The following is a 23994-nucleotide window of genomic DNA, read 5'->3' as shown; positions in this document are numbered from 1 at the left end:
GTGTGGCAGCACTGCCCAGAGAGCACCTCCCCTGCCTTCAAGGTGGCTTGGCAGAGGCTGGCGAATACAGGACCAGCGGTTTCCGAACTCGGCCCTAAGCTCCCTCAGCGCGGCTGTGACGTCAGCCTTGTCCCGCCCGCTCTAGGTGGAGACGCGGGCGGTCACGCCCCTATGTTTACGTCACCGGCCCGGTTCCCTCTCCCGGGAGCGGCGACGGACGCGCGGCTCCCACCCCCTCCCCTCACGGGCTGTCCCCTCCCTGGTGGTGGCCGCGGCCGTACCCTTTGCGAGGCGATGGCCCGGGCCCCGAGCACGGGCTAGCGTGCTTGGGTGCCCGGCCATGGGCTGTATCGGCTCCCGGAGCCCGGCGGGTCAGGGTAAGAGGCGGAGGTCGGGCACCGTTGGGGAGTCGGGCTGCGGCCTCCCGATGCGCGGGCCGCGGGTGGGTGTGGGCCTTGAGGAGGGGGCTGGCGGCAGAAGGAGGAGCCTGCACCGGGGAGGCGGGCCAGGCCAGAGGAGGAAAATGGAATGAGCGAGGAGGGGGCTAGCCAGAGTCCGGTTCGCTCCGGTGGCCTGCCTGCTTCTTGGCTTTGCTAGGCAGACCATGGTCTCGCCGCCGTCCTGTATTCCCCCAACTCCTGAGGGTGGCCAGAGGCGCACAGCTTTGGGATGGACTGGGGCAGCTGAGGTCCCCGCCTCTACCGCCCCTGGCGACTGGCCTTGCGTGCCCACACACTCCCCTTTGCCTACACCTCTCCTCTCACTGTCTTGGGAGTGGCCCTGCCTTTCCCAGCTAGGTCGTTATTCTTTTAAGGAGGCAGCCTGCAAACGCGGGCCAAGCACCTCATCACAGAGTTTTGGCCTAACACTTGCTCACCCTTCAGAGTCAGCGGATTGATCAAGGGGTCTAAGGCCCCATGTAGGGCACCTGTGAGCACCTGATCACCTCTCACCTCTTACAACTTTTAATTTCATTTCTGCACCACCACTAAAAACAAAAACAAGTCACTCTTACACTGTGGAGGAAGGGGAGCTCAGAGGGAGGTCATCAAGGCTTTCTTCTCACAACTGTTGACCCCTGCTTGGGCCTTAGTTTCCATGGATGGCTATGCATTCAGGGGCCTGGCCTTAGTCCTATGCATCTAAGGTCTGCCAGGTTACTTTACTTCAGTGTCATGGAATTCACCAAAGCTAAGGCCAGGCAGGGACTTGTGATGTTAAGGGCTGGATTTGGAATGGGTTCTGGGCTTTTAGGGCAGGTGGTCAGTCACACAGGCCTTAGTATGGTTGGTACTTGAGATTCTTCAGAGCTAAACTCTGGCTGAGATTTGTACTTTCCTGGAGGGATTCTGGGATTTGTAGTCCTAAATAAACCTCATGGCTTTTGAAGCTGAGAAGCAGCAGGCTGCTCTGATCCCTCTGGCCTGCTTGAAGTTCAGGAAATCATCCCCTCCTGTAGTCAGGGGAGAGTTTGGCTGACCTCAGGACTGGCCTTGAGAACCCTGATTGGGTACCAGCTGGGGGCCAGGGATGGCCTGTAACCTGTCTTCCTTCTGGTTGGTAGCATTTCTGGGGACCACCAGCTGGCTGAGGCTCAGGGACAGAGACGGCTGCTCCAGCTAAAGGTCAGTTGTGATGTACATGGCCTGTTGGCACTGTCTAGGGGATGAGCCTTAGTTCCCCAAGCCCCAGAGAGCTTGGCTAGGCCCCTGGCACACCCACCTCCTCAAAGCCATGAGGCAGGAGTGTTCTCCTTATGTGACTAGGCACAAGTTCCAAGTGGGGAGGGGACTGGCTCAGCATCCGGAGCCAAAACAGGAATAGAACTGGGAGCTGAGCCTGGAGCAGTTCTGGGCTTTTGGTTCTCCGCATCAACACAGCCAGCATGCCTATGATTTCTGTGCTGGGCAAAATGTTTCTGTGGCAGCGTGAAGGGCCTGGAGGACGATGGACTTGTCAGACAAGTCGCAGAGGTGAGACTGGAGACCCTTGATGTGATCTGGGAGGTGATAAGAAGCTGAGGAGTTAGGTGCTCAGATGGCAAGAGGAAAATTACTCTGGCTTAGATGTTGGGAACCAGGCTGAAGCAAGAACAGAGAATTAGGAAAAGGCTTTAGGATGGGGCAGAAATCAGGGGGGAAAAAACATGTAAAGAGCTGCTGACCAGATAAGGCCGGTGAGGGGAAAGAACGAAGGCAGTGGAGGAGAGAAGGAAGCGCAGCCAGCCTGCAAAGGGTCTGGGTAGTGGTGGGGAGGGGGACAGTGATGGTGGGAGAATTCAGTGTGCTTTCCAAGAGGAATGGTTAGGCTGAGAAACTGGAAGAAGATTTAGAAATTATCCATGTTTGGGTTTCACCGCTGAGTTTTGATGGCAAAATATTTGTAGAGGAGGAGGGTGGCCAGTGGGCTGCCACAAAGGAACCCTAGAGACCCAGCAGTGGGATAGGGGTTTTCGGAGTTGAGGAGACCCAGGTGGTGGCTGATGTTCTGGTTAGTGGGGGAGGGGATGCCAAGAAATGATATGGCAAGACTGGATGAAAATCGTGATCTTGGCAGAAGTGGGGGCCCAGCTGAATAGTCTTTCCCCATCTCCTCAGTGTCCTCGGACCCCGCGTGGGCTGTCGAGTGGATTGAACTTCCTCGTGGCATTTCTCTATCCTCTTTGGGATCTGCTCGGACCCTCCGAGGCTGGAGCCGGTCCTCTCGTCCTTCCTCGGTGGACAGCCAGGACTTGCCAGAGGTGCTTGGCCCTGGTGTCGGTGTGTTGGGGGGCAGGGACCGCATTTACATCCAGGGGATCTGTGTTCCCCCACCCCCGCCTCGCCAGCCTGCTTCGGGCCCCCTTTTCCTGCAAGCGGAGGCGCTATCCGGCCGACGGGCAGCAAGGCCGCCCCCGCGCGGGTCTGCTCTGCTCGGCTCTGTGCCAGCGGGCGGGCTTGCTCGCGCCTTCGGCGCTGACGTCAGCGCATCCCGGGCCGTATCCCGGGAGACCCTGTTGCATGGTGATGGGTTGCCAGGGAGACATACACCTTTTCTCTGGGCCTGGGCCGCAGCTGCGCGGAGCGCTGGGCACGGATGGCGGCGGCGCCTAGGGGGAGCGAGAGGAGGGAGGGAGAGCGAGCCTGGAAACACCCCGTAAGTGCTCCTCCCCTTAGGCCTGCCCGAAGGCTAACGGCGCCACCCTGGGGGCCCTGTCAGCCAGGTACTGAAGGGGAGGGGCAGAGGGTGGGCTTGAGGGGCAGGTGGAGGCTGCTTTCGTGCAGGGTGGGAATATAGTAGAGGAGAGCGAGGCAACGCTGGGAAGCTGGGGTGTGCCTCCATTCATTGAGGAAAACATTTGTTGGGTTTGCTAAGGATCACTGAGCCAGGTGCAGAGTAGAAGTAGGAACTCAGATGGGTCAGAATCAGGCCTTGCCATTCAGGGCTCCCCGAGGAGCCATACAAGGGCAATGCTGGGGGAAGGGTGTCAAAGAAAAGTCAGTCAGTCTGGGCTGAAAGCACCACTAGGAAGTGGCACTTGAGGCAGACCTTACATGGTAGGAAGCATTCTGTCAGTCAAGAAAGGCTTTCTGGCCCAGAAGAAAGCTGGGTTCCTTTTCCTGCAGGCCTGCAGGCTGTTTACTGACAGGGAAGGCATAGTGGGGTTGTATTGGACAGAGGGAACCAGTGGTGAATTCCAAGGAGGTCTGAAAGGAGGCAGGGGCCTCACAGAGCCTGGGTATGAAGCCTGCACTGATGTCACTGAAAAGATTTTAACTTTTATAAAATTTAATAAAAGTGACCAGCTGCACTCCAGGAAAATTATTTGCTTACATTTAATACCATGTCTCTCGTTATTCAGCCAATGTATTTTGAGAGAGAGATTACACTTTATTAGGCACTGTACTAAAATACTGGGGTGCATCAGTGACCACAACAGACAGAATTCTTCAAGGAGGTAAAGACCATTGAGAGAGACCAACAAGAAAAGGAAACACACGAAATAGACCATAATTACATATTATGATTGATAGAAGATAGTGATTTCTTGGAGGCTACATACGGAGGACAGACTGGCAGGGTGGCCAGGAGGGTTCTTCTGAGGGGGTGATATTTCAGCCAACACTGGAAGGATGTTCAAAGGAGCCAGCCAGCCATAGGAAGAGAGGGAGGGAAAGAGAATACTCACACATAACATCCTGGGCTGAGAAGATAAGAGTATGAGGAGGTTGGGGAACCCCAGCTTGTGCTAATCTGAGCAGGGATCTTTGAGGGCTTGAGGAAGGGCAGTGGGAGCAGAAAGGACGAGAGTGGTAGTAAAGGCAGTTTGGAGGTAGAATCATGAGGTTTTAACAGATGTGGGCAGGCAAAGAGCTTAGGGAAGAGCCGAGACTAATGTTGAGGTTTGACATCAGGCTGAATGAGAAAATGGTGGGGTGATACAAAATAAGGGAGACAGGAAGCAGAGCCGAATGTTGGGAGAAGGTGTTGGTTAAATTTGGTCATGCTGAGTTTGTGGCTCTGGTAGATGGTCTAGGAATAGCTGGAATGTAGATCTGAAAAGAGAGGAGGAAGGAGCAAAGGGGAGAGGAAATTGAGGAAGTCTCTGATATTATAACCTTCTGCCTTCCTCATCTTTCCTCTCCCCAGAGCCCCCACTTCAGGGCTCTTCACTTCCTGACCTGCCTGTTTTTCCTCTGGTAGCCGGGAAGGTGGAGGTTAGCTATACTTCTGTTCCCTTGTGCTGCCTGATGCTACATTGCTCCCTGGGAGTGCAGTTCACTGGTCCTAGTTTTAAGTTTCCCAGCACCACTGGGCCATATGTGCTGCTCTGGCATTCTTCCCAGCTCCCATGTCACCCTGATACCTTGGGTAGGGTATGGATATATTGGGGTGAAGATCAGTGCTGTCAGAGGGTACTGACCTTCTGATGGTGCCCCTCAAGGTGAATGTTGGAGACACAATCGCGATGCTGCCCAAGTCCCGGAGAGCCCTAACCATCCAGGAGATTGCTGCGCTGGCCAGATCCTCCCTGCATGGTATGCACCCACCTCCCATAGCCTCTGCCCATTTTGTCCTTTCTCCTCCCTTTCACACATATCTTTTGGAAGTCTTTCCTTTGGGCCTTGTCTGGGATCCTCCTTTTCCTAAAGAATCCCAGCCCTTCCTCCTACCCACATGCATTTGGATCCTTACTACCACTACCTTCCACTTCCCTTCCAGGTGTTTCTTGAACCATGATCCTTAAGAGGCTTCTCTCTCCTTCTCCCACCCCCAGGCATTTCCCAGGTGGTGAAGGATCACGTGACCAAGCCTACAGCCATGGCCCAGGGCCGGGTGGCTCACCTCATTGAGTGGAAGGGCTGGAGTAAGCCAAGTGACTCACCTGCTGCCCTGGAATCCGCCTTTTCCTCCTATTCAGACCTCAGTGAGGGTGAACAAGAGGCTCGCTTTGCAGCAGGTGGGTGGCATAAGGAGTCAGTCCTATACTGCTGCTTCTGATCTTGGGTCTGGCAGGGGGGTTGAAGTCTTTTCATACCCATCTCTGCTCTCCCATCTGCAAATTGATCCCTGGTCTTAGCTGAGCTCCTCTTAATGGATTCTGTATCCTCCTGATAGGAGTGGCAGAGCAGTTTGCTATCGCAGAAGCCAAGCTCCGGGCATGGTCTTCAGTGGATGGTGACGACTCCACTGACGACTCCTATGACGAGGACTTTGCTGGAGGAACTGACACAGGTGAGGGGCATTCTGTGCTGATCCTGTGTGCTGGGGTGGACTTGCCTGATAGGCCTTGTGGTTCACTCAGAGCCTTTGGAAGGGGAGGGGAGAGGGACAGACTGTTCAGGCAGACCTTGACACCCCAGGGGCAGGAGGGCTAGCCATACTCATGCATTGGGATATCAGTAGTTGGAAATAGAGTGGTTCCTTTCCTAGAGGTGCTGAGCCTTCTCTGCCCTTGTGTGCAGTTGGGCCTCACTGTCCTTAAAAAAAAAAAAAAAAAAAAAAAGCCCAGAGACCTCTGGACAACTCAAGTGCAGACATGTCTCCAGGAGGGTCTGTGGTGCCCTGGCCTTTTCCTCTCAGGCAGCCTTCTGGCTGGCTGTGGCAGGACAGATGAGCCGCAGTGCAGCACCTCACAGGGCACTGGCCCCAGGCAAACAGGAAGGCATGCTGGGCCTGGACTCCCACAGGGCTGTGCTGGCTCTGCATCCTTGCATTCCAGCTTGTGGGTCTTTCTCGGGGCCAGTGCCTGTGGAGGGGACCCTGCAGGGCCGCACAGCTGTGCTTAGCTCTCCTTTCATCTTGTTTCCCTGGAGTTCATGGCTGACTTTCTCTACAGCTTCTGGGCTCAAGCCTTACAGGACCCTGCCCCCAACCCCTAAGCCTTTGAAGATCACCCTCTCAGCCCCCACCCCTCCAGCTAGGTAATAATTCTCCATGGCACCCTCTATATCCGAGCAGACCCAGTGATTGTTGCTACAGTAAAAGGGGGACTGATTTGGATGCCCAGGCCAAGATGGAACCCCAATCCACAAGCATTTTCCTTTGATTGTATTCCAGGCCTTCTTTGACCCCTGAGATAATAACTAACATTTGTCTGAGGCTGCTACTACCCCATGTGGAATCTTTGAGCAAATTTTAAAAAGGCACCCCTTTCTCTGGTGGGCACAGCTTCAGGTCAGGGCATATTGCTCAGTGAGCTGGAATTCAGCCCACATTCACTGCCTTGTGCAGTGAACAACCTGCATGTGGTGGCTGTACATTTATTATTTGCTTCCTGTGTGCCTGACTCTTGTTCTCTCAACAACCCCACAAGGTAGGTGTTATTAGAATCCCTAATTCACCATGAAGAGAACTTTAAGGCATTGAAAGATTGTGTCTACTCCCCAGCCCCAACCCCATAGCAAGGATGGAGTGGGGCAGGGGAATGTGGCTTCCAGGTTGGGCAACTGAAATGGGGCCAGCAGATCTGTCTTCTTTTCTTTCCCCCTCGCAGACATGGCCGGGCAGTTGCCTCTGGGGCCCCACTTCCAGGATCTCTTCACCGGCCGAAGATTCTCCCGGCCTGTGCGCCAGGGCTCTGTGGAGCCTGAGAGCGACTGCTCGCAGACCGTGTCCCCAGACACCCTGTGCTCTAGTCTGTGCAGCCTGGAGGATGGGTTGCTGGGCTCCCCAGCCCGCCTGACCTCCCAGCTGCTGGGTGATGAGCTGCTCCTCGCCAAACTGCCCCCCAGCCGGGAAAGTGCCTTCCACAGCCTGGGCCCGTTGGAGGCCCAGGACTCGCTCTACAACTCGCCCCTCACGGAGTCCTGCCTTTCCCCTGCCGAAGAGGAGCCAGACCCTTGCAAGGACTGCCAGCCGCTTTGCCCACTACCAGTGGGCAGCTGGGAACGGCAGCGACAAGCCTCTGACATGGCCTCTTCTGGGGTGGTGTCCTTAGATGAGGATGAGGCAGAGCCAGAGGAACAGTGACCCAAATCATGCCTGGTGGTGGCATGTGTCCCCTGGCTGCTGCTGGGGGCAGAGCCTCCATGCCCAAGTGTTGGGTTCAAGGCTCTCAGCAAGCTCCTCAGCCTAGAGGGCTACTGGGAGTCCTCACTTGTCCGTTGTGTGTTTTGCATGAAAGTGTTTGGAGAGGAGCCAGGGGCCGGGCTGGGGGCGCATGTCCTGCCCCCACTCCTGGGGTTTGCCGGGGGTTGCCCGGGGCCCCTGGGGCATGGCTACAGCTGTGGCAGACAGTGATGTTCATGTTCTCAAATCCAAAATGCCACATTTTCTCCTCGGATGATGTGAACCCCTGAGGGGGTTGTTCTGGGCTGTGGGATGGACTGGGAGGGAGCCTGGCCACCTCCTCTGCCCTCCCCATGCCTCTCTCTGCTTCTCTCCTCACCTCCGAGTCCATGTGCAGTGCTTGATAGAATCACCTCCACCTGGGGGGCTGGCTCCTGTGGATTGAGCCACCCCCTAAGGACCCCTTGCCCAGCTGGGCACGTGCTGTGCTTCACCTCTCCATTGTCTCTAAATCTTCTTCTTTTTCCCTAAAGACAGAGGGTTTCTGGTCTGTTTTTTCAGTCGGATCTTCTCTGGGAGGCACTGGAACAATGGAAGCATGTACCCTTTTCCTGCCCCCCCTTCCCATGAGGCCTGGGCCCTTTCCCAGCCTTCCAAGGATGTGTGGGTACTTGGAGTTCTCTTGAGGGTGGAGCTGGAAGAAAGGGTTGCTCTGGTTGTTAGAGCTGTGACTTCGATGTTCTTCCAGATGTTCTTCCAGAGAGGGCCACGAGGGGGCCACAGGGGTGCCAGGAATATGTCAGCTGATGCCTGATGGTCATGAGGGAGTGCCTCTCCTAGGGGAGGAAAGGGTAGTGCCTTTCTTGGCTGAGTGAAAGGCCACAGTTAAAGTACCAGGGACCCTGCCCCAGCCAGGGTGTTGATGACCCAGCATGGAGATCTTTGGCAGATCCTGTATTCCAAGGACACTGGAGTCCAGACTTTTATGGCTGTGGGGAGGGTAGGTGACTGCAGAATTAAGAGCCTTATAGGCTTTGGCAGGTAAGAGGACCCAAGGTAAGAACAAGAGCCAATGGGCACAAACATTCTATATATAAGTGGCTCATTAGGTGTTTATTTTGTTCTATTTAAGAATTTGTTTTATTAAATTAATATAAAAATCTTTGTAAATCTCTATATACATCTGGTCATTGGAGGTTCCAGTATAAACCCATCTTAGTTCTACCTTTTTTCCCTTCAAAGGGGAGCAGGGGTCAAGTGACCCATCCTGCCAGGGTGGTGCCAATCTTCCTGCACTTGGAAATCTTCCTGCAGGTGGGTGCTGGGTGGGATTCCAGGTAGGATACACTGGGAGAAGCTAGCATCCCAGGTCTGGACAGGGGACTGGAGCTCCAGCTGCCTCCTGCTTTCCCAAGGCAAAAGGGATATGGCTACCACCATCCTGGGCCACCCACAGAAGGGTTCACTGGCACTTGTCGTCGCTGTCAGAAGGGCTGCCTTCCCGGGGAAGGCCGTGGCGGGAGCGGGGCCCCCAGAGTGCATGCACCTCAGTGGTCTCTGTGTCACTGCTGCTGGTGGCACTGTCTCGGAAGCTGGCAAGGGGTGGTCGGACTTTCACACCCTGTGCTGTGACAGAGCCCTCGATGGCCTTCCGAAGCTGGAAAATGAGAGTTGTCAGCTGTCTGGACTTGGAGCTTTCTGCTCAGGCCCCTCCCCAGCACTCCTATGGGGAAGTAAACATAAGCTTCCATGTCATTGGAAGGGGATGTGGCTTTGTGGGTTACTACTATCTCACCTCCTTTAGGGTAACAATTCCAATGAGTCTGCCAATACTGGTAACATAAGCATGGTCCACTCCCAGTAGTGAGAAGATGGTGTGAGTCTGCAGGGTGGAGAGAAAACACATTGGATTTGATGTTGGAAGGGGCAGTTCTGAAATCACAGGCCAAAGGGACCCAGGACAGGGTCTGTGGGGGTATCCCAGATAATGGGAGGAAGGGGACAGGTCTACTGGAAGGAAAATAGAATGTTTCTGTGCCTGTAGGCTTCAGAAACTTGATGGCTGAAATCCCTTATATCATTTTAATTGATGAGGTCACCCTCATGTCCCTATGTTTGTTTTGCTTTGGGCCTTCTCCCAAGTTTTCAAATGTGATCCCCAGTAATTCAGAAATTGGGCTGAGTGTGGTGGCACTCGACTGTAATCCCAGCATCTTGGGAGACTGAGGCAGGAGGATCGTGAGTTCAAAGCCAGCCTCAGCAACTTAGGCCCTAAGCAACCTAGCAAGACCCTATCTCTAAATAAAATACGAAAAGGGGCTGGGGATGTGGCTCAGAGGCTGAGTGCCTCTGGGTTCAATCCCTAGGACCATAAAAAAGAATTCAGAAATTGTCAGTCCCCCTTGTGCTGTAAGTGGATTTTCTTGGGCCAAATATCTTGAAAACAGCTCTCCTGACTCAGCAGTTCCTGGAATTTCGGCCTATCAATTATCTCACTGTTCTGAGTTTAATTGTAAGCCTCTTGGCTTAATGGTTGATTCAAGATGGGCAGTAATAACCCTGCTTCTTGAGTACCAATTACTTAGAACTCACTTAAATTGTCTTAACACCTTTTAATTGTTTTCTTATACCCTGAAATTCTATAGAAAGGGATTTCTAGAACTTTCCTTTTTCCATCTAAGGCATGACAGTATTTATAAAAAGAGGCAAGAAGTTCAGTTTTGGAAAAAGCTCTTCTGTGTCCCTTAAGTATCTACAAAATAGTCATGTTGTTAGCAAGTCCTTCCTCATATCTAACTTGAATCCTACATGCTACAAGTCAGCCTTAATTTCCTTGTATGACTCCAGTGGGAAACATCTTTATTATAGGGTTTCTTGTTTTAATAATCCCTTAGCCTTGTCGCCTTATGGTCAAATAATCCCTCTCATCTTCTCCCAAGAAGCCTATTAAATAGTTCCCTTGGATTTTCCTAATCAGAGTGGGCTCTGGCAGGCAATATGCTTTTTAGGTTTGTAAATCACTTGTCTGTGACAGTGACCAAGCCTCACCAATCTACTTCCTAAACATCCTCACTATTCTCCCCAGCTATTAGCCTCGCTATCTTCACCAGGACTAGGGCCACAATCGTAGAATGGGTTTTTTCTCTGGCTTGGCTCTGCTGTCCTGTTTTCTTAGACTTGCTCAGTGCTTAGCTTCCTAGAATGGTCCATGAGATCCTTCCCAAGCCATCCCCAGCTTGTCTTACTGGCCGATTCCATGGTGCATTTTAGCTTCCAGACTCACATAATCACTCGACCCTTTTCTGAAAATATTCATTTCTTCCACACTTCAGACCTCTCATTGTACCATCTTTAAAAATCTCCCACTGTTCATTCTTCAGTATAAGTAGCAGTAGTAATTCCTAACACATTTTAAATACTCTGTGTGAGGCACCGTTTTAAGTGCTTCCAGGGTCTTATCTCCTTTAATCTTCAGAAAGCCAAATGAGGCAGGTCCCCCACTTTACAGATAAGTAAAGTGAAGCGCAGAGAGGCTAAGAAATTTGCTAAAGTTGCACAGCTAACTCACACGTGGCAGTGAGCACTGGTCTGGCCCTCACAACTCCCGCTGTTTCTCTGTAGGTGACCCCTGAATGAATGAGGTACCTGGCTGGCACATGATCAACAACACAGGTTCTTGAACAGTCTCCAAAGTATTCTCTCTCCTCTTGGAATGTTTCCTTCTGAACTTGACTGGGCTACTACTTACTGATTCCTCGGGCCTGCAGAGACATTTTGAATTCTAATCTTTTATGTCCTTATCATCTAGTTCTTTGTATTTTTGTTGATTGGTTCCTTTTAAAGGCTTTTCTTCCTCTGATTTTTACGTTTGTAACAAACATCTGCTTTGTCCCTTTTAATTTAATTAGACATCAGGGAGCCCATTGGAGGGTCCAACTTTCTTGGGCTTGAGAACAATGAACTGACAGGAAGAGACAATGTGGTCTTCTGAAAGAATCCTGGGAGCAGGACCAAGAGCTCTGAGTTCTGGCCTGACTCTGCTAAACTGACTTAGGCAATGACCTCCTCGTCATGGGCCTCAGTTTTCCTATGTACTAGAATGGCTTAGATGACAGGCCTTTTATTTTTATTTTTAAAAATATTTTTTCAGTTGTCATTGATGGACCTTATTTTATTCATCTATTTAATACAGAGCTGAGAATCAAACCCAGTGCCTCACACATGCTAGGCAAGTTCACCACTGCTGGGCCACAACTCCAGCCCAGCCACAGGCTTTTTGAGTCAGACCATCTTGTATTCCAGGTTCTAGTTCCACTCCTAACTAGCTGTGCTTACCTCCCAGAATCTCAATTTGTTCTATAAAAACTGGAATATCACAATATCTATCTTATAGTGTAGTTGTGAGGATTAGATTACACATGTGATGACCTTAGCACAATGTCTGGCATATAGCAACACTCAAAAATATCATCATCATTACTGTGGATGTCTGAAGATTAAGATGATTAATCATTGTGGAAAAGCTTTAGCAGTTTTAGGGACAAAGGCTTTAAATAAAAGCCTAATATATTATCTTTAAGCCTATCTCCTTTTTTTCTTGCAACTGTATTGCAATTCCCCATTCACTTTAATCTGAGGTCTTTATCTAAATGCTGCCAAGTTCCTTTATTGCTGTTTGCTTTTTTGTTTCTCTTTTGTCCCCTGTCCTTCCTGCCTCCACCTCTGCTTGTAGCATGCAACGCTGACTCTTGTGCCTAAGCCAGCCACCCACCCAAGCATTGGGCCTTGGGAGTTTTACCTGAAGCCTGTCCCCTCAACCCACATCTTCCAACAGAGGTTTGTACATTAAGTCTGTCAAAGATTTAGCTTTTGTGGGGTGTGTTTGCACTCCCTGCCTTCACTTAGAAGCCTGTAGGTGCCCATTGGCACCAGCTACCTCTTGGGAGCCCTGAAGCCATACTCCCCAGAAGGCCCCCACCTTCCTCAGGTGTCTGCCTCACCCCCTATTCACCTATCTGTACTGAATCTCCCCAATTCTGCAACGGTGTTGACTTTCTGCTGAGCTATTTTCCTGAGTCTCTACTAGTTTTCCTTTGGCCCATATTAAACTAGACTTTCTGGGGTCTGACATTCCAAACCCCCCACTGAGTGTTTCTCATCTTTGTTTATTTCTTTTCTGCAGTCTCTCCACCCCTACTTGGCTATTTGTTAGCTTGTTTATTAGATTTTCTTATCCTGCCTGTTTCTCACCCGATCTTTTCAGTGTGGGTGTATCAGCCTTGTTGGGCTCTGGCAGCCTCCTGCCTAGCTCTGACCCTGGCCTGGCCTTTTGGCTTACAACCAGCTCAAGCTCTGTCTTTGTTGCTGCTTTGCTCCAATATTCCTGGGGGTGAGGCTAAGCAGAGGAAAAATGACGCCTGGCTCCACTATGGAGCAAGGGCAAGGCTAAGGGGCCTTGGCTTCCAGCCTCCCATTGCCCACAGTAACATATCTGAAAAACATCTCAACAGAGTCTACTCTCTCGCCTCCTTCCTTTCCCACTGGCCTGACTCTAAACTTGTTGATGTGTGTGGGGCGGGTGGTGGTGGGGGCAGACCCAGATCCCTATCCTGTTCCACACCAGGCCACTGGCCCTACCTTGTGCAAAGAGGTGCGCTCCACCAGCTGGAAGGGGGCAGGATCAATTTTGCAGTCACTGAAGTTGACAGGTTCATCTAGTTGTTGTTCTTCCCACTCCAGAATCTGAGAGGAAGAGACTGAAGGTTAGGGAGAAGGTGTCAAAAGCTGCTCTCACCTTCCTAAAGGTCGACTTGCCCTTTATTCTACCCCATGGTCTTTCCCATCAGAAAGATGGAACACACCCAGGAAGAAACAGGGTCCAGAGTCCAGTGGCGCCTTACCTCCTCAGGGCTCATCTCGCCTTCCAGGTCCGAGTCACTCTAGAAAGGAGGGAGGGAGGTGAGTGGAACTCCAGCTCTGGGAGGTTTACCCAGCCTAGACTTTCAAACCTCCCTGCCCCGTGCTCCAGAGCTGCAGGAAGAGAGGCTGAACATACCGCCAGGGAGATTCGGACCCGCTTCAGCTTGCGCTTGTCACAGGATTCTGGCTTCTCCAACTTTGTCAGAGCCAAACCAGAGAGGAAAGGTGTTGAGGTTATATGGAGAGGGGAAGTGAAGGGTGTGGTAGAGCTCAGTGGGAAGGGCACCCTGCAGGACCAGAGCTGACAGCTGGGAGGGCAGAGGGCAGGTAGAATGGGGCAGGCACTGACTGGTTAATGGAGAGGGGGGGTCTCAGCCATAGAGGGAACTGGGGATAAAGTAAACCAGGAGGGGCGGCTCCAACCACTTACCTCTGAAGCCGCCTCAGGAGGTGGACTGCCACAGAAAAGGCTCCTGAGGGCAATGCCTGCTGACTCCACATTGCCTGTGTTCCCAAACACAAGGCCCCAGGGGAAATGTCATCTTGGGGGAAGAGGACCAGAAGAGGTAGAGAAAGCAAGAGAGAGGTGTCTCATTTCTACCCCTGGCCCATCTGGGGGGTCTCTTTTAGCTGATAGGGTGAGCAGGAATCCTATGGATCTCAGTGGCCTAGTTCAGGCTGTGTATGGGATGGAGGAGAGATGAGCTCACCTGTAGGACTCTCCCTGAGGTTGGTGGCATTGCTGGGTCCCCTCTTTAAAGCAGGCTTCAGGGGCTTGTGAGTCTCCCCACGGGAGGCAGGGAAGCCTGAGTCATCTGTGTTCACCTGCATAGGCAGGAAAGGGCTGGAGAGGCTGTGGCTCCAGACCACCCTCTAAATCATCTTCCCCATCCGTCTATACAATAATACTTTGGAAGTGTGTGTGGCTGTGGGGCTTTTCCCCTCACCTGGAAGCGAACAGACGTCCCTGGGCTAGGAGGACTCTCCTGATCAGAAGGTGGAGATGCCTGGGCCTTTCTACGCTCCTGCATGTACTGTCGCCGGCGGGTGGGGCTCAGTTGAGCTGCCAGTAGGGCCACCACCTGTGAGCGCTCAATGGACCCCAGCAGGATCATGGACTCTGGATAGAGCAAATGGGAAGACTCAGTTGCTGGGGGGGTGACCCTCCCACCCCTTGGACCTTCTCTCACACCCATAGTGGGGCCTTGGATATAGGATACACACCACAGGGAAACCCCTGCCTGGCAAGTGCTAATCCATTCCCTTTGGAACCAAGGAGACTAGTCCTGAGCTCCCTGCCCATCCCTGAGCTACAACCCTGGGAGGTGCTCACAGCACCTGGGAACCCTCCTAGCCTCACCAGGGGACTCCACTAGGGCCAACATGCGACCCTTGGTCCTGTGCAGTGCCAACCGCAGATCCCGGAAGGTGCAGCTGAGGGCCACGTGGGGAACATCCCGCACCATGATGTCCTCCACTCGCACCCGGTACTGCCTAGGGGCAGAGTGGGGTACTCAGTTTGTCATCAGCATAAGGAGAATAGCCCAGAGCACTACCACCCCAGTGTCACAGGGAAGGCCCCAGAGCCCCAGAGGACAAGGGACAAAGGGTCAAGTGTCCAGAAGTGTACCTACCCACCACTATTTTTTGTACTGGGGATTTAACCCAGGGGCACTCTACCACTGAGCTACATCCCCAGCCCTTTTTACTTTTTGAGACAGGGGGTCACTAAGTTGCTTAAAGCCTTGCTAAGCTGCTAAGGCTGGTCTTGAACTTGTGATTTTCCTCTCTCAGCCTCCTGAGTCACTCGGATTATAGATGTGTGCCACTGTGCCTGGCCTCACCCATCTTTTTGGTCAGCTGGGGCCACCTACAGGGAACCCCAGGGAGAAGGCAGCCTGAAGGGAGGGAAGGAGCAAGATGGCCAGTCCCCCAGCTTAAGGCCTTGCTGGAGGTGGGTGAGAGGGCTCCTAGGAAGCCTTCTGCCCCTCACCCACACCCTTTGCACCCTGTCCTCCATACTGGTGGCGGCCCCAGCCCAGCTCAGGCAGGTAGGGCAGTTTCTTGATCCTGATGATGCTGTCATAGAGTGAGGGCTGTAGGCTCTGGGCAACAGCATTGGCCAGGATGACGGCAATCATGACAGGCAGGATGTGGGCGATCTGGCCCGTGAGCTCAAACACAATCACGGCTGTGGATACTGTGTGTGTCACTGCTCCTGCCAGTGCAGCCGCCCCTGGGGAGAGCCATTCTCAGTCTCAGGATGCCCAGGCCCCAGAAGACCCTCCCTTCCCTGGGCAGGGCCTATGGCGGTCCCTCAGGGCCGTCCCTAAGGACTGGACCTCTTCATCTGCCAGCAGGGGGCACCAAAGACTCAAGACTCTGTGGCTGGGGCAGTGGTCTTCCAAGGCAGACGCGGACAGTGAGGGTCAGGGGTTACACTGCTGGGGGAGTGTTTGCCTAGCATGCAAGACCCTGGGTTTGATCTCCAGCACTGCAAAGCAAGAGACCTACAGCACTCACCAACCACTGCATAGCCCCCAGGCACAATCCGGTAGGTACTGCTGTCTGTGTGAATCCCATCTGGGAACCAGGCAGCCATGCTTTCACCCACCAGACGTCCAAATGCTGCTCCTTCAGGGAGTGGGGTGGGAAGAGAAAAAGGTAGTGGAGGGGGAGGGCAGGGGCACTAGGAAGAGAAAGGGTCAGAGGGTGGGGGAGGGGCCGGTGGGTCATTCAGTGCAGGGGGCATCCCTGCAGGGTTGGGGGTCTGGGCAAGGGGCTGGACTAAAACCCACTCCTGGACAGAGAGGGGATGGCCAGGGATTGCCAGAGTATGGGGAGGGTGCAGGCCGGGAGGACAGGCAGTTGCAAACTCACCGATGACAAAGACAGGCATGAAGGCCCCACAAGGCACAGGGATGGTTGTGGCCAGTGCAGACATCCAGAACTGCAGACAAGAGGCAGTTCAAACAAGCAGAGGTGCCCCCCAGGGAAGCCTGTCTTGCTTATCAGTGGGAATGATCTCCCCAGGTATCCCAGAATCCCAGGAGGTGAAAAGAAGGGAAAGGACTCTGGAACCATATGGCTTGGGTTCAAATCCTTACACACTGAATAACTGTGTGACTGTGGGCCAATTACTTAACCTCTTTGTGCTTCAACTCCGTGTCTTTAAAACAGGGACAAGAGCACTTTTCTTATAAGTTTGCTATGAAACTTAAAGGAGTTAACACAAAGCAAGTGCTTGGGACAGCGCCCACACCCCGTAAGCCTATGTAACGTTAGCGATATGTATATGTAGGAAGCCCCACCTTCATCAGAATGAAGATGACCAGGGTGAGGAAGACGTTGGCACGGGGTGGGCTCCAGGCCTGTGAGGTGCTGGATGGCTCTAGCTCCTCTACTAGGCCCTGGCGGACCCATGTCCGGTTGTCAAACAAGGTGACCAATGTCTCCTTCTGTGAAAGCTAAGGTAAACAGGGTGCCTCAGGCTAGGGAACAGACAAGCTGCTGGGAAAGAGCCAAAGGTACCCACAAGAACAGGGATCCCAGAGTCTTGCTGGGCTGTTACTTTAGAAGTAATGTGTCTGAGGGAGGAGTGCACGTGTCAGTTTTGCCTGGGGTTACCTGTCCAGCCATGAACTGCCCAAAGCCAGGGGGGAAGGTCAGAGTGGAGATGAGCAGGGTCACCAGAGCCGGGAAGAGCAGGCGTCTAGAGATATAGGTTTCACAGCATCAGGCATGGGGAGTGTGACCTCCTAGGGATGGCAATGAGCTGAGTGCCCTCACATACCTCAGGGCTGAGGTCAGAGCAGAGTATTGGCTCTTATGAGTAGCAGCAGCAGAAAATCCATCCCTAATGCTTTTTTGGACACCTCTGAGCGGTGACTCTGCCCTCCACCCGCAGAAGGCCCAACTGAAGGGCACATTGTGTGAGGGTATAGAGACATTTCTGCTTCTGTCTCTCTGTGGCGACTTGGGGTGAAGGTTAGTGTAGAGGAAGCTGGGGTCACTCATGAAGTGGACCAAAGGTGCTGTAGGGAGCAGGTTCAGTTGGCTGCCCTCTCCCTTAAGGACGTAATTTCAACAAAAGTCACTTCTCAGGCCTCTCCACTCCTAATCATCAGGGTCACAACTGAGAGCTGTGTTCCAGAGATAAAAAATCTCATCCATTCCCATGGGTCACAGGGGGTAAACCAAGGCAAACAAACACTCTCCAGGGAACACTGCCATCTAGGCCAGGCCACAGGACGAAAGAAAGCTTCAGTCTTGGATCCCAAATATCCTTTGTCACTACTAAAATTTCAACTTTCCAGTAATTCATATGAACGTCAGAATGTTTAGTCAGCCTGGAAACACCATTGGCTCATTTCTCAGTTCAGTGCCTAGGCCACTCTCTCTTCCTCACTGTACCATTCCTCATTGTCCCCCTGCCCTGTGTCTGGCCCTCATACAACCCAAAGCTTCCTGGAGAAGTCTATGGTCAACTCACTTCCTCATGAGGAAGCGATTGATGGTTTTCTGCTTCCGCATCACCTGGACAATCTTCCGGTTCAGGTAGACAAAGAGGGCTCCCCCAAAGCCACTAGCAATGCTAGAGAGGGAAGAAGCACTAGTGTTGAAGAGGGTCTTCTTGTGGAAGCCTCCCTCCTGTCCGCCCCCACCTCCCACCCCTCAGTTCCTCACCCAATGACAGCAAAGGCTGGCAACTCCTGCAGGTCAAAGGGGAAGTCGAGCCGGAACCGGGTTTTGAAGAGTGCAGTAATGGTCTCTGAAGGAGTAGCAGGGAGGCAGGTCTAGCTTCAGCGATCCCCCACCTAAATCATCTTGGGCTCCCTCATCCCCCAGGTGCCGCCCACCTTCATCACGGTTCCAGACTGCCAAGACCCGGAAGATGAAGGCACTGAAGGTTGCAGCAAAAAAGCCCCGCCAGTAGTTTCGCACAGCGAAGAAGGTGGAGGTGACCTCGATACTGAACAGGACACCTGCCAGGGGAAGGCGAGAGCATTACTTGGGGCTGGGCGTGGTCTAAGGACTCAGACCCAGAGGAGAGGGGCAGAGGAGGAGAGGCCAAGGCAGGGTTGGGTTGCTGTGCTCATGGAGGAGTCCTACCTACCTCCAATAGGTGCTGCAAAGCAGCAGCCCACGCCCACAGCACAGGCAGCAGCCAGCATCTCCGTGTTCCGAGATTCATTCTGGCAAGAGTGGTGCAAGGGGGCATTAGCCTAGGCTCAGCACCTACCCACCCCCTTTTCCCCCAGGGATCCCCTTACCTCGTAGATACCCCCAAAGAGAGAAAGGAACTTGCTGAGAAGGGCAGCACACATGCTCGCAATATGCACAAAAGGGCCCTGCAGGGTGAGGGCCTGTGATGAGTGGGGAGGGGCCCTGCCCTGATCTTGGCCTGGTCTCTTCCTCCACTGGGAAGGACTCCATTCCCCAACCTGCAATTACCTCTTTGCCAAGGGGCATTCCACTGCCCAAGGCACAGGTCAGCCCAATGACCTTAGCCACAAAGGTCTTGAGAGTGAGGTATTCTTTCAGCACCACTCCCCGCAAGATGGTCTTCATCTCGGGGATGCCAGACCCTGGAGGGGGTTCATGCCCATAAAAGTCACTTGATGTTCACACTTCAGGAGGCCTGACCTCTGCCCTCTCCTCTCTCCTATCATACCAACAGCCTGAGGGGCCAGGATCTGTGTGAATCCGGCTGAGAAAGTGATGAGAACGACAGGGTAGGTAACCCAGGCCAGGTACTGAAGTAAGATGCTGGTGTTTAAGCCCCGAGACATCCACTGCTGGGCTGTGGAAAGAGGACATGCTGCTGGACCCCAATACACACACCTGCTCCTGGCCACTGGGACACACTAATATGATGTTTTCCCAGGGAATATTGCACAGAGCCTGGGCACAGATGGAAGGAAAGGGGCCCTAAGGCATAGACTAGGACAAAGCCCACTGTAGGTAAAAGGGTCAGTTGGAAAGAGGCAAGAAGTTTCCCGTGTGTGGTGGCGCACAACTATAATCCCAGTGGCTTAGAAGGCTGAGGCAGGAGAGTCGCAAGTTCAAAGTCAGCCTCAGCAACTTAACGAGACTCTGCTCTAAATAAAGTATTTAAAAAAAGGGCTGGAGAAGTGGCTCAGTGGTTAAGTGCCCTGGGTTCAATCCCCCATACCAAACCAAACCAAATCAAAACAACAACAAAAAAACACCACCAAGTTATGACCTATGGGAGTGGCAGTATTTGTGCCCGAAGGCAGTTAGACCATATAGGGAAAGTGATCAGTGGCCAAGAAGCCTCAACAACTTTTGCACATTGGAAGTAGGTTGGTTTTCCCCAGTCCTCCCACTGCCAGCTTTTGCTCTCACCCTGTAGACAAACAGCAATGGCATAATCCATGGCCCAGCTGACCAGTGCCATGAGGAGCCCCAGGAGGACCAGGAAGATCCAGTCTTCACCAACCCTGGATACTAGGAACTTGTGGCAGCGTACTGAACAGACTGGGAGCAGGGAAGGTAAGATCAATAGGGAGTCTGGCACCAAAGTACTCCTCTCCTGGTTACTGCTTCTCCCCTTCCTCCACTGGTAGCTCCAATGGCTTCTTCCCCCTTCAGCACATCACAACCCCGCCAGGTCCCCTGCCCCAACCCAGGTCTCACTGCGGCATCTGGCACATCGGCTCTGTCCATATTCCAAGAGCTCTGGGGGAGCCCGAGGAGAAGAGGGCCCCTTCCAGGGCTCAGGGCCTCCCAGGCGAATCCGAGCAGCTTCCTCTTTGGCAAAGGCCCCGAGTTCCTGAGTATACCGGCCATACATCTGGAGCAATGGGGAAGATGGGGCATTAGTGTGCATGGGCTCAGTGGGGATACAGGGAGGGCGCCTGGGGCCTTGACTCCCCTTCTCCCAGCCTCCATATTATATACCCCCCTTGAACCCACAGTTCCCACTCTGGCTTGGCGTGTGGGAACAATGTACATTGCTGAGTGTGGGGGCTGCCCTGGCTACAGTGACAGGGACAGCCAAGGTACAGGGACACAGATCTGGGGGTGGCAGAATAATTGGTCCTCTTCTCACGGGCCAGAGGTGGGAGCACTGAAGAGGAGTGGGAGGGAAGGCTCCAGAAGACGGAAAAGATGGAAAAGCCTAAGGCACAGTCTGAAAGTGGGAGGAAGGAAGGTCAGAGAATAAGGGATGGTCAAGGGCATATGGGCAACAATAAGAGCCTGGCAGAGCTGAGGGCGGCTGAGTAGGGCCTAGAAGCAGGCGCGGCCCCAATCCTTATCACGTTCCTGCTGGGCCTCTGGCCTGTTACCAAATCAGCTGCACACCTCCCACCCACCCTAATCCCCTTGTCCCCATTCTCCACCCCCAACTAGCCAACCCGCCCAGCTGGGAATGGAAAGCTTCTCCAGGAGGGTGGAGAGTGCTTGGTGGCCTCAACCCCACTCTAGAGCTGCCCAGAGTCCAGTAGCAGGTCGGGGACAGCAGAGGCTGCGGATGGCAAAGCTGTGACTGTGGATGCTGGGTGATGGGACGGAAGAGTAGCCGAGCTATGGCTAGACCTGCCAAGCTGGGCGTGTGTTGGGGGGTGGGGAGGAGTAGATTCCGGCTGCCACCCGCAGAGCTTCAGGACACAAAGGGCTCCTGTTGGGGCTGGGGTTGGAGGGGGGAGAGGGAGGGACAGATAGAGACACAGACAGAGAGAGATAGTGAGAAAAGGGAGAAGCTCAGAGAGGAGAACTAGAGAGAGGCCAGAGAAAACACAGGAGAGATGAGGGGGGAAAGAAGCAGGGAGGAGGAAAAGAGGGTAGAATATAGAGATACAGTGTAGGAGCGGGGAGGTGAGAGACAGACAAAAGGGTAGGAAGGACAAGGGGGAGAGGCTGGAGCACAGAATGCCGGGAGAGAGCTTGACCCTGAGAGCTCATTCCTGAGATAGAGCCACAAGGGAAGGAGATGTGGCTGGTGCAACAGAGACACCATTTGGGAGGTCAGGTGCCTGGCTCCATGATCAGTGCCCCCTCTTTGGCCTCTGCAGACTACAGATATCTCTCACCCTGTCCCAAGGGCTTGTTCTGCTCCCTTTGCTCTGCTCCCATACCTACCACCTCCCCTGGTCATCCTGTTTCATCCAGTCTCCCTTTCTCTCTCTCTTTTGTAATTGGGCACCTCCCAGACTCAGTTACAGCCCAGGCCCTCTTCACCTGGAGAGGTTACCTCCCTGCCACCCTCCTGGGCAAATTCCAGCCCAAGCTGATAAAAAGGAGCCATGGGCTATTCCTTTACCTAGGGCTTAGGTCTTCCACTCAAGTGATATAAAAAGGGTCAAATGGCTTCTCAAATACTAAGTAAAGGTTGAATCAGCTGAAAACCCAGGACCCCTCCTCATTAGAAAATGAGGTCAAGGAACACCCAGGGTTGGGTGGGGGCTGTATGGACAGAGGGGTCAGAATGGACAGAGGTCCCAATTCCCACACCCATATCTGTTTCACCCATCCTCCCTAAAGCTCCTATCCTCCAAGGTGGCAGGACATTTCCCCTAGCCAGGATCGACTGAGAGGTTCCTGCCAATGCTGGTTTTGAGCCCACAAAGGCAGAGGTTTGGGTCTGATCACCTGTCTACACACTCTAGATTCTATGCCTAGCAGAATGTCATTCATGTACATTGTAGGGACACAGGGAATGTCTTGGATGGTGGAGACAGAAGGGGTGTGGAGAAAGTTCAAGGGTGTGGATGGTACTGGGGAGGGGTATTAGCGCGCTGAGACTTGGGCTCAAACGGTGAGGAAAGGGGCAAAGAAAACGAGTGTGCTGGAGTGGGGGTAAAGGGAAGCACACCGCAGATAAACACTTGGTGTCATTGTCCTCTGCAGGCCCCCAGGCTCAGCCAGAAGCCAGCAAGCAGCTTTCCAACCTTTTGGCGCTGCAGCCTCTCGGACTCCTCAGCCTCAGTTTCCCCAGCTCAGAGGACTGAGGCGGAGGTTGGGTAGGCCCCCAACCCTTGCGCTCCCTAGGGTAATCTGGAACAGCTGTGCCTAAGTGCAACCCTTCGAGCTCGTCTCGGCTTCACTTACCAGGGTCTGCTCGTACTGCAGCGCTCGCGGCTCCATCCCCTCCTCGGCCGCCGCGGCCGCCACGGCCGCCATCTCCGTGTACTGCCCTCTGGCTTCCCTCTGCCGCTCGGGCTCCGGCCTGGTCTCTGCTCCCAGCCCGCAAAGCCCGAGCAGGCACCCGTCCGGTCCCCGCAGCCCGAGCGGCCGAGTGCAGAGTGTGGCGGGTCCCGGGCGGGCGCCGCAGGCGCAGCCTCCCGCTCTCGTCCCCTCCTCGGCGGGCGGGCCGAGGGCGGTGCCCTCTGCGCCGCTCCGCCCGCCGGCCCATCCGGAGGGGCCGGCCCATCCCGCCTGGGGTCTGCGATGGAGCCGCCTCTCAGGCTCGAAAGAGGCGGCAGGGGGCGCTTTGCGTGAGAGCACGCGCCCCCTCCCTTGGAGGCTGGGGACTGACTGGGGCACCCACGGCTGGGGCGAGGGCGGGTCCACTGGCACGTGGAAGGGATGGGCCTGGTCCACAGCTCTCTGGGCGGGGAAGGAGGACTTGGAGACGTTGGGGTTCAGTAGGGCTTGGGGCTTGGGGCTCCAAAACCGTCTAAATTGGGCTCCTGAGACTCGATCCGTTAGGAGCAGCCCCTTCTCTGCTCCTAGAGAGGAACAGGTGGTTCAGGAGAGTCCGGGTAGTCCCCTCTGCCCCATCCAGGGTGAAAAGCAACTGGGAGCGAGTCAGAGGGGAATTCTAGGCCGCCTTCCTCATTCCCTCCCTTTCTTCTTTCTTTCCTCGGGGCTCCCTCAAGGAGGTGCACCTGGAGCTGCCAGGCCTGCGGGGTGTGCCGGGGTGGAGAGGGTACGGGAAGAAGTGAGGCCTGAGGGAAGGGAGTTGTAGGTGCTGGGGAGGCCACTCCTGGGAGGCGGGTGTGGGGGAGCAGAGGTCGCTTCTCCCTGGCAGGGCCCAACCAGAAACCCGAGTCGCTGCTGACGTCTCGCCGTGTTGGGGGAACGGCCTGCTGGGGCTCCGCATTCTCTATCGGGGTCCTTGGAAGGATAGAACAGGGTGGAGTGAGCACAGGGTGGATAGGCATTGTTAGAGCTAGAGCCACGGGAGAGCGCGGGGCCCCAGAAACAGTTTGTAGGAGGGCGCAGTCCCAGGATGAGGGGCATTTAGGGGACAGCGGCAGTGCTCTAGGGGAGGGGTCGGTGCCCAGTGAAGAGGCAGTATGAGAGAGGAGGCAACCAGGAAGAAGGGGCAGTTTGAGAGAAGACCTCTTCTCTCCAATAGGGGGACAATGCCAAGACTAAGGGGTATGTGTGCAGGAGAAGGCAGTGGTGGGGGAAAGGCAGTACCAAAGTTGAAAGGGCAATGCTTTTGGGGAGCGCAGTGTGAGGGGATTAATGTCAGACCTAAGGGGAGGTGGTGGCAGGAGAGCAGGACCCAGGGAAAGAGGGCAGTGATGGGGAGGGTGCAGACTTTTCTTTTCTTTCTCCATAGTGACATCAAGGCAAATTCCCAAACCGGACGGACCCGGTCGGGTGACG

The 23994-nt window shown here is 54.0% G+C and overlaps 2 protein-coding genes across 5 annotated transcripts; one reads left to right on the top strand and one right to left on the bottom strand.

Moving 5' to 3' along the window:
• The first annotated feature begins 203 nt into the window (after positions 1 to 203).
• Positions 204 to 8665, top strand: Fam131a (family with sequence similarity 131 member A). Of its 4 annotated transcripts, XM_046462569.2 has the most exons (7): positions 221 to 377; positions 1565 to 1625; positions 2598 to 2740; positions 4925 to 5018; positions 5258 to 5440; positions 5599 to 5715; positions 6977 to 8665. In XM_046462569.2, the coding sequence occupies exons 4-7, from the start codon at positions 4949 to 4951 to the stop codon at positions 7450 to 7452; spliced, it is 846 nt and encodes a 281-aa protein (XP_046318525.1). In that variant the 5' UTR covers positions 221 to 377; positions 1565 to 1625; positions 2598 to 2740; positions 4925 to 4948; the 3' UTR covers positions 7453 to 8665. The 4 variants fall into 4 exon arrangements, with proteins under 4 accessions (XP_046318524.1, XP_046318525.1, XP_046318527.1 ...); XM_046462568.2 differs by lacking the exon at positions 1565 to 1625 and having other exon boundaries at positions 204 to 377; XM_046462567.2 differs by lacking the exons at positions 221 to 377; positions 1565 to 1625 and adding an exon at positions 1747 to 1973.
• On the bottom strand, positions 8577 to 22726 carry Clcn2 (chloride voltage-gated channel 2). Its single transcript, XM_046462566.2, has 24 exons — positions 22486 to 22726; positions 20071 to 20227; positions 19780 to 19911; positions 19085 to 19213; positions 18865 to 18998; positions 18684 to 18761; positions 18527 to 18605; positions 18270 to 18395; positions 18097 to 18181; positions 17903 to 18004; positions 17038 to 17122; positions 16722 to 16877; positions 16291 to 16360; positions 15934 to 16044; positions 15433 to 15646; positions 14771 to 14904; positions 14358 to 14530; positions 14121 to 14235; positions 13841 to 13914; positions 13547 to 13606; positions 13392 to 13430; positions 13129 to 13233; positions 9287 to 9373; positions 8577 to 9148 (listed from the first exon to the last, which is right to left on the bottom strand). The coding sequence occupies exons 1-24, from the start codon at positions 22555 to 22557 to the stop codon at positions 8954 to 8956; spliced, it is 2712 nt and encodes a 903-aa protein (XP_046318522.1). The 5' UTR covers positions 22558 to 22726; the 3' UTR covers positions 8577 to 8953.
• Between the last annotated feature and the right edge of the window lie 1268 nt (positions 22727 to 23994).

Source organism: Marmota monax, unplaced genomic scaffold (genome assembly GCF_021218885.2).
Source record: "Marmota monax isolate L192 unplaced genomic scaffold, Marmota_monax_Labrador192_F-V1.1 WCK01_AAM20220418_F8-fsc00100, whole genome shotgun sequence".
In the NCBI taxonomy this organism is placed as follows: Eukaryota; Metazoa; Chordata; class Mammalia; order Rodentia; family Sciuridae; genus Marmota; species Marmota monax.
This window is presented reverse-complemented; position numbering and strand designations above follow the sequence as displayed.

Excerpts from the sequence above, each read along its gene's own strand:
- Fam131a (XM_046462567.2), top strand. The coding sequence starts at position 1,886 with ATGCCTATGATTTCTGTGCTGGGCAAAATGTTTCTGTGGCAGCGTGAA. Across the intron at positions 1,974-2,597 it reads TTGTCAGACAAGTCGCAGAG|TGTCCTCGGACCCCGCGTGG; the intron begins GTGAGACTGGAG and ends CCATCTCCTCAG. Across the intron at positions 2,741-4,924 it reads ACAGCCAGGACTTGCCAGAG|GTGAATGTTGGAGACACAAT; the intron begins GTGCTTGGCCCT and ends GTGCCCCTCAAG.
- Clcn2 (XM_046462566.2), bottom strand. The coding sequence starts at position 22,557 with ATGGCGGCCGTGGCGGCCGCGGCGGCCGAGGAGGGGATGGAGCCGCGA. Across the intron at positions 19,214-19,779 it reads CATTGCTGTTTGTCTACAGG|CCCAGCAGTGGATGTCTCGG; the intron begins GTGAGAGCAAAA and ends CTCTTTCCACAG. Across the intron at positions 16,361-16,721 it reads TCATCTTCATTCTGATGAAG|TTCTGGATGTCTGCACTGGC; the intron begins GTGGGGCTTCCT and ends TCTTGTCTGCAG.